The following is a 9,349-nucleotide window of genomic DNA, read 5'->3' as shown; positions in this document are numbered from 1 at the left end:
TGTCAAATAGTACTGTAGTGTGCGTTTGTTTCACGTGCTAATTTTTTTTGTTGCTAAACGCGATTTTGATTGATATTTTATTGAAAAATATGCATATTTGTTCAGCTTTACAAATTTTCAGTTTGTTGCAGTGTATTATTAATAATATATATTTGACATGATTAATTCCATGGGTTATTTGCACTCCTTTTGACAAAAACAACCACTCTTAATTCAGAGTATATCAATTTTATATAAATAGGTAGATCTAGTACCGCACACATGTGGTACAATTGGGTCGATAAGACTGTAGCAACAATATTGAGAGGCAACAGAAATAGAAGTATGTTCATAGAAAGGAAACTGCTGGTTCTTTTTACATGGGTCATTTTGGTTTTTCTCTGGATAGTCACCCTTATTAATGCTTTATTGTCTTTGTTTATAGTAGGAAAATATTTAGGAAAATGCTAATGTTATATGTTTAAAAAAGGAAGTGTCTAGCCATCCGGTAACCAGACGACTAGCCTGCATTCTAGATGTCCGGTTACCGGACGGCTAGCAAATCATCAGGGAATTTTCTAGCCGTCCAGTAATAGATTTTCTTATGAATAAGTAATGATACATGTTATTTACTGAAGATATCGATACCCATATGCAAACATATGAATTGCTTGTTTTATAAGCTTTACATTCGTAAATATTTTACGATACATGTATTTTATGATACATGTTATTTACTGAAGATATCGATACCCATATGCAAACATATGAATTGCTTGTTTTATAAGCTTTACATTCGTAAATATTTTTTTTATAAATTTGTGTTTTAGGCCGTTAGAAAACATCTCTTTTTACAAATAACATGAACGTTCAGCGATCAATGTTTTATCATGTCTAAAAATAGAATGTCAAGGATCTCATTTGTTTTATCAGCTGAAATATCAGTAATCTATTCGATTTGGTATGTATTCACACATTTTTTACAAATAAGTAAGTTAAAACAGTTAAAACTATAGAAAATCATTACTTATTCATTAATTAGTCAATTACCGGACGGCTAGAAAATTTTGACTGTCACTGACAACTATAAAATAGCAATTCATAAAATAAATCATCTTGATAAGCCAAATGAGTAAGGCTACCTTAGGTACAGTTATTTTGTTTATTTATCATGTTAACACTAATAAATGCCTTGTCTGTTAAACTTTTTTGGTATTTCAAATGAAAACGGCCAACAGTTTTGTTTCTTGGAATCACTTTCTTTGATTATGATGTTTACCATTTTAAACACTCTGTAAATTGAAAACTAAGAAGAAAATACATGTACAGTAGATCTACCCTAAAATGTAGAGGGAATGTTAATGGTTCATATTTTTACTTATTTTTTTTTATCAGCTAGTGGATGTGTTATTTTCATAATTGAAATTGTGCTGGATCATGTTGTCAATAAGAAGGTAAAAAAATTCATATACATTGGTGTAGGAGTGACCGGCCAGCTAAACCTATCCATATTTTCCTGAAAATCCTTATCAGTACATCTAAATGTTGTCTCAATTGGGCTTTTTTCTTTCATCTACTGTTATTTCTGATAAAAATTATTTTTAGAGGTCAAACTTTGGGGGAAGGGGGGGGGGAAGCATATCAAAGCATATATATGCTGCCCCCACCCCCACTTTCAGAATTGACACGGCCTCCCACGTCACCCCACCCTTGGTTCTACACCTATGATATAACCAGTTTCGCTGATTATATGTGGTCTTCCCCTACACATACAGTCCAGCCCCAGTTTGATTCTACTCACTGATAGGCTGGAAACAGTAACCTTCTAATCTATAGATATCTATGTTTTTAATCTTAGTAATTGTAGTTCTTTTTAACTTTGTGCCTAATGAGCTTGCTCATCTTTTAACAGTCTGTCCCATACAAGTGCCTCCCAGTTATAATCAGAATTGATTGTTGGGCAGTACTCAGTAGATAGATGTAGATATATATATACAAAGAAAAATAAATTAATTTATCATAGGTGTGCAAATTGGTGCGAGACTTATTTTCAATAACAAAAGTTAACCACTATGTGAAAGAAAAATATCACTGTGTTTATAAAAAATTCGTCAAAATAAGAAGTAAATGTTCCACTTTTGTTCTACAAAGAATGCAGTGGTAAAATTTTGCATTTTGTATTGTATTCAGCTTTAAAAGACAAATTGAATTATGTAGAAATAAATGTCATTTTGAGGAGTTAGCTTACTGGCAGTTTAAGGAAAGCTAGTTGCCTAAATATAAGTGGCCGCTAAGGTAGGTTCAACACAAGGCCTGGGAAATTATTTGCCCGCGGAAATTATTGGGCTTACAGTAGTACGCAGATAATTGGAAATGTTCGGACATTTACCTTGAATGTACACAAACCAAAAATGGCATCGGATTTGTTGATAATTTGTACATTGTTTTTGTTCCTTCCACTTGCAAAACAGGAAAATGTTGACAAGGAATTGCAATCGGTACTACAGGCTGTTGAAAGTATAATTGATTTCTACCAAAGAGATTATAAGGACTTGAATGTAGATGGACTTTTTGGACTTCGAGTTTTGGAAGGTAAATCTTGCAGTCAGTTTTCGCGATTTGAAATGCAGCACTATGTTGCAAAATTTTAGCAGATCATGTCAGGTAGTCCAATTTAGTGGCCGAGTCGTAGAGATATTTTTTTCTTATGAATTGTCATTTTTCCTGCCTCCGGGTAATGAAAATGTAATCATATAGGTCTATAAAATGTGTCGAACCCTTCCACCAGAGTCCAGAAAAAAAACACCAAAAAACGAACACCTGAAATCGCCAGATGGAGTAGAAGGGCTAAATGACATGCTGCGATTATGTAGAACCTGTGGATAATTTAGCAGATATTTTTAGTTTGTATTTCAGCCTATCAGCGGTATTTCACTTAACAATCATCGAGAACAAGTCAAAATCAACTAATCATGTACAAATTCGCAGTTTTTAAGAAAATGACCTTTTTATCATTTTTACCAGAATAATAACACCGCTGAAAGGATATGATGCAGTAGATTTACGATAATGACTTTACCCATATAAGCATTCGCGAGCACCTTTTTTTGTCAATTTTTATCCAGTGAGGTAATCCAACTAATATGACACCATCCTAGAAAATATTGAGTTATTTTTCTTATGGGCAATATCTCCACTCACATCAAACATTCGAAAGACCAAAATAGTGGAGGAAATTTCCGATGAAATTGTCATCGCTGCCGATTTGGGTTTAAATGCTGCTTTTGTTGCGAATATGAGATAAATTCAAATAAAACTTATCAAAAGGGGATTCGATTTCTCATTGATTTATAAATGTAAAAGTTATCAAATAGTTTCCAAAATTAAATTTTCTGGTGATTAAACCTATGTATATTTTTGAAATGTACATGACTTAATGTTTACCGCGTCTACATAGCAATATGCGCAAGAGATAAAACCAATAACTTAAATTTACATGACTACATCTACTGTCATTTATCCTCCATTATTTTGGTCCTTCGAAGTTGTGACAGTAAAATTGCCCATCACAAATATAAAACAATCTGACTGTGAAATTATTTTGACTATCCCATGAGGGACCAAGTATTTTTACCTTCCCATGGCCTATGCACACTGTTTTTTGGTTTCTTGAAAGATGTCAGAATCAATGTATTTTTCTTACTAGGCTTGGGCAATAGAAAATTAATTGTCAGATTCGCATCCCCACCAGCCCCTATCTGAACCCCAGTTGAACAGCATTGACAGTATCTGATCTTAAAGTTTACAATGACATTTATTATGCAGCAAAATTTCATTTATTTCCTTCAACATGTTCAATGTGTTTGAAATATTTAATTGTCATGAATCTTTTATTGTATAATTACATATTTCCTTAAAGGCAGCAATGTGTTTTCTCATAACTACATATTTCCTTAAAGGCAGCAATGTTTTTTCTCAGTAAGGAAAAATATTATGATTTCTTAATCTTCTAACCTTCAACAGGGTCTGTCAGATTAAATTGAATGTACACCCTAACCCCGAGCCATAATTGTTTTTCAATTGGCATCATTACAGTCTTTCTTTTCAAGTTATATAGGTGTCATAGCAGGTTTCTCAACAACTTCTAAGCGAAATGCTTTCAGACTTCAGACATGTCTTCGGCTGATTTAGGGAGAAGTGGGGAGACTTTAGGGAGAAGTGGGAAGACTTTTCCTACCGCACATGGCTGTTGAGTGATTCGAAAGTTGGCTGTAATTTTCTTGTTTCTAGATAAAGAACATTGATGTGACCATTCATTTTCTTAGTTAGATCATTTTCCATACAGTGGTTGTTGTTCCATTACAAAATTCTGAAAAAAGTCGTTTTCAAAATTCAAGCTGATGCTGTAAAATTAATGTAACCCGCCGAATTTTGTTTAGATCTATATTTTGTATGAAGTGTTTATCATTAACACCGAGTCACTACCTCGGTGAATGTCAGTATCTCACTCGAATAAAACTGAAAGTAAACTGTGTAAACTAGAAATACATAATTCAAATCAATTCATCGATGGAACTCAATTTAACGTAGTTAATACATTACATGTCGTTCTTTTATCATAGACAGCAAATAATTGTATACAATATTCCAATTAATCGCATGGTTAATCAGCAGTTTATTTATAAAACATTGTTTTTTTTTGCACTCAAACATGTTGACAATTAAACGCAAAGTGTCAAAGACGTAACCGCGGCACTAATTGGCTGAACACAATTGACTCTGGTGTATTGGATAATTTAATTCGCTTTCACACTTCTCAGGAAAAAAATCGCAAGTTCCTGAAGTAGGCGGAGCTTAAATTATGCTATTGGCGTGTGTTTGTGTATTTCAACACCTGTTATGACAAATTGCAAATTGTCAACAGTCTGGGTAGCAGTAATTAGCAAGTGCAGAAGTCAAAAAGAAATCGGGCGACTTGCATTTCGCTTTGAGGTTAGATTTGAGCGAAGTTTGAAGTTCCAAAGCACCTATTTGGCTCAAGTCGCCCACCTGCGAGAGCCCTGTTTTTAACTTTGAAAAGTCTGCTGAATCAAATAGTCTGTCATATATCATGCTTGCATACATTTTAAATCAGTTCTGTGACAATACTTTGTATCTGAAAGTTCATTATGACAAATAAGTTTAGAGATGAAATGCATACTTTGCATGAGAATACTGTCACAAGACATGTAAGACACTTAAGAAAACTGTCACAATTTAAGTTTGAAGTCCATGTATATTACAAGGAAACTGCTATATTTTTTAGAAGTAACATGAAAATGCTTTGGTAGTTTCTTTCCTCTGATATATGTTGTCTTCTTCAAATGTAGACCAATCTTTTAATCCTCTATGTTTGTATATTTGTAAAACTGTAACAATTTAACTATATCAATAAATACTGTTTAAACCAAAATTATGGGTGAGATAACTGGGTTTGAAAACTTGTTTCAGGACATCTTGGAGCATTGATAAAGAAGCATGGTTCTGGAGAGTTGCAGCACCTGGATACTAAAATCATATCTAAACTGAAGGAAATGAGAGACAAAGCTACAAAGACTTGTGACCTTGCCCTTGAACATGTGAAGAGGGATGGTGAACGCTATTTTAAGTAAGGTTTTAAATGTTATGGTTCATCTGATTTTTGGTTTTGGGTTTATCCCGCTACCAAAGTTGAAGTGTATTTCTGACAATCATAGCTTTTTTATTTTATTCCGAATCACATCCAAATGATGTTCATGTGCTACACAAAATAGTCCCATTCATGAACAATGCGGATGAATTATCAATGAACAAGCAGTTCTTATTCAACCTGTATCCACTCACACTGACCATTTAGATTATATAAGATCTATCAATGATAAAGTATTCCAGCCCATGGTTACATCACAAGCTGGGTCAGGCAGAGTTCATCTTAGATATGAGGCACATTAAATTTGTATTTGTTTCTCATTCTGATTCATGTATATTCCCATAGACTGGCATTTAAACAGAAAATAAATCTACTATAAACCCGCAACCATCAGACATTTCAAGGCTATGATTTGCTTATTTGTTGTCTTTTAAGGCAAAAAAAAAATGGTGGTTCAAGTAATTAGGCTAACTTTGTTTTGCCATCAAAGTACTGGAATAAGTTCACTGGTGATTAAGTACTGAAACAAATTGGCTGCCTACATTGTATGTTCTAGAAATATTTATTTGGAAATGTACTTATTTTTTGCAAGGTGATTGGTCCATTAATGAAAACTTTAATGACAGTGGATGAGGCAAAAAGGTTATTGAACACTTCCATTGTCCAAATTACTTGGAAGGGGAAAAGCCCATCTCAGACGTCTACTGAATTTAGTGTTTGCTTAACCCTTACCCTGCTAAATTTCTGTAATGAACTTGTCCATCTTTCACATTGGACAGTACCATTAACTGATAAAAGGGGTGCTTACCAAAAAGATACTGACTGAATGGCGAACAGTACAGATCACGGATGTGCAGGCTTATCAGGACAGACTGCATGGATGTGCAGGCTTATCATGATCTGCACTGGTCACAAAGGCCGAATCAATCAGGGTTGGCATTAAAGCAGAAAATACTCATATTTCCCAGGATGGTGGGCAATCAGGGAATTCCCAGGAAATAATTCCTTTATACCAATCCATTTGTGTTAATATCATTTAGTTGAGAAGTCAATGACAGTACACTCATTAGTTGGTAGGGATCAGTAGCAATAATACACTAAGCCTCAGGCACTGATGTTGACCATATCACATGTTAAAAACACCAGCTGCAAACTTTTTGTAGATCTTTTATTTCAGTAAATCATTACAAAATTCAATTTAATTCTCTGAAGAGCTTTTAACTAGCTATTATAAATGTCTTATAAGGGCAGTATCGGAGAAATAGGTTAGAAAGGAATAAGAGACTTTGTGAATTATGTAATTCAAACAGAGACTTTGAAGATGAGTATCATAATGTGCCCTAAATACAATAAAATAAGAAGAAAATATATTCCTAAATATTATTGGAAGAAACGAAGCATGTGGAAATTTGTACAGCTGTCAAATTCAAACAAAGTGATTTTAAGCAAGTTAGCCATATACTTGCTCCATGCTTTTAAAGTAAGAAATTCTAGAGTATACAGTAAACGTAACATTGTAACTTACCTGACGGTATAGTTATGTCTCCCCCAGGAGACATATTGTTTTTGCCCTGTCTGTCCGTCCGTTCGTCCGTCCGTCCGTCCGTACGTCACACTTCATTTCCGAGCAATAACTGGAAAACCATTTCACCTAGAACCTTCAAACTTCATAGGGTTGTAGGGCTGCTGGAGTAGACGACCCCTATTGTTTTTGGGGTCACTCCGTCAAAGGTCAAGGTCACAGGGGCCTGAACATTGAAAACCATTTCCGATCAATAACTAGAGAACCACTTCACTCAGAATGTTGAAACTTCATAGGATAATTGGTCATGAAGAGTAGATGACCCCTATTGATTTTGGGGTCACCCTGTCAAAGGTCAAGGTCACAGGGGCCTGAACATTGAAAACCATTTCCGATCAATAACTAGAGAACCACTTGACTCAGAATGTTGAAACTTCATAGGATGATTGTTCATGAAGAGTAGATGACCCCTTTTGATTTTGGGGTCACTCCGTCAAAGGTCAAGGTCACAGGGGCCTGAACATAGAAAACCATTTCCGATCAATAACTAGAGAACCACTTGACCCAGAATGATGAAACTTCATAGGATGATTGATCATGCTGAGTAGATGACCCCTAATGATTTTAGGGTCACTCTGTTAAAGGTCAAGGCCACAGGGGCCTGAACATGGAAAACCATTTCCAATCAATAACTTGAGAATCTCTCGACCCAGAATGTTGAAACTTCATAGGATGATTGTTCATGCAGAGCAAATGACCCCTATTGTTTTTGGGGTCACTCCGTTAAAGGTCAAGGTCACAGGGACCTGAACATTGATAACCAGTTCCGATCAATAACTTGAGAACCACTTGACCCAGAATGTTGAAACTTCATAGGATGATTGAACATGCAGAGTAGATGACCCCTATTGATTTTGGGGTCAGTCTATTAAAGGTCAAGGTCACAGTGGCCTGTTCATGTAAAATCATTTTTTGGAAATAACTTGAGAACCACTTGACCTAGAATGTTGAAACTTACTAGGATGATTGGACATGCAGAGTAGATGATCCCTATTTATTTTGAGGTCACTTGATCAAAGGTCAAGGTCACAGGAGCCTGAACAGTGACTTGAGAACCACTAGGCCATGAGTGTTGAAATTTAGCGGGATGACTGGACATGCCAAGTAGATGATCCCTATTGCAGTCAACCATCAGTGTCTCTTTGACTTTCGCTCCTGACCCCTATTGACTTCTTGCCAATAGGACTTTGCATTGGGGGAGACATGCGCTTTTTTACAAAAGCATTTTCTAGTTCATCCTCTGCTTTTATTCATACAAATGTATGTTGCTGTTGTTGTTTTGTTGTCATTTTTGCAGTATTTCCCACTTTTTGCAATTTTAGGAGTATTTTCGAGTACGGAAATTCCCGCCCCCGGGAAATTCCGGCCAACCCTGGAATCGATCATGTTCAGCATGATATGCATGGACATTTTGCAAAATTGGCCTTTTTTCTTAAGTTCTTCAACTTCAAGTAAAAATCATATAAAGGTTTAGCAGGACAAAATACCAGAAATATTTTTTTTGGCATCATTTGATACTTTCCCTGTCAAGCATTGTGTAGGGAATAGCCATGTTTTAATATGATTTGGTGGATTTTTAGCTCACCTGAGCACGAAGTGCTCAAAGGTGAGCTTTTGTGATCGCCCTGTGTCCGTCGCCCGTCGTCGTCCGTCATCCATCGTCAACAATTTGACTGTTAACAGAGGTCACAATTTTTGGCCCAATCTTAATGAAACTTGGTCAGAATGTTACCCTCAATAAAATCTTGGAAGAGTACGATATTGGGTCATCTGGGGTAAAAAACTAGGTCACTGGGTAACACCCTAGAGGTCACAATTTTGGCCCAATCTTTATGAAACTTGGTCAGAATGTTACCCTCAATAAAATCTTGGACAAATCCGATATTGGGTCATTGAGGGTCAAAAACTAGGTCAACAGGTCAAATCAAAGGAAGAGCTTGTCAACACTAGAGGTCACAATTTTGGCCCAATCTTAATGAAACTTGGTCAGAATGTTACACTCAATAAAATCTTGGACGAGTTCGATATTGGGTCATCTGGGGTAAAAAACTAGGTCAGATCAAAGGAAAGGCTTGTTAACACATTAGAGGTCGCAATTTTGGCCCAATCTTAATGAAACT

General features: G+C 35.6%; 1 protein-coding gene across 1 annotated transcript in view; it reads left to right on the top strand.

Moving 5' to 3' along the window:
- The first annotated feature begins 2,389 nt into the window (after positions 1–2,389).
- LOC123545525 (uncharacterized) overlaps positions 2,390–9,349 on the top strand; it is a 52,536-nt gene continuing 45,576 nt past the window's right edge. The window contains exons 1-2 of the mRNA XM_053549778.1: positions 2,390–2,571; positions 5,470–5,626. Coding sequence (XP_053405753.1) covers positions 2,391–2,571; positions 5,470–5,626 — 338 coding nt within the window. The 5' untranslated portion in view covers position 2,390. The remainder of the gene's footprint in view (positions 2,572–5,469; positions 5,627–9,349) is intronic.

Source organism: Mercenaria mercenaria, chromosome 1, assembly GCF_021730395.1.
Source record: "Mercenaria mercenaria strain notata chromosome 1, MADL_Memer_1, whole genome shotgun sequence".
In the NCBI taxonomy this organism is placed as follows: Eukaryota; Metazoa; Mollusca; class Bivalvia; order Venerida; family Veneridae; genus Mercenaria; species Mercenaria mercenaria.
Note: the sequence above shows the minus strand (reverse complement) of the source record. Positions and strands in the feature narration are given on the sequence as shown.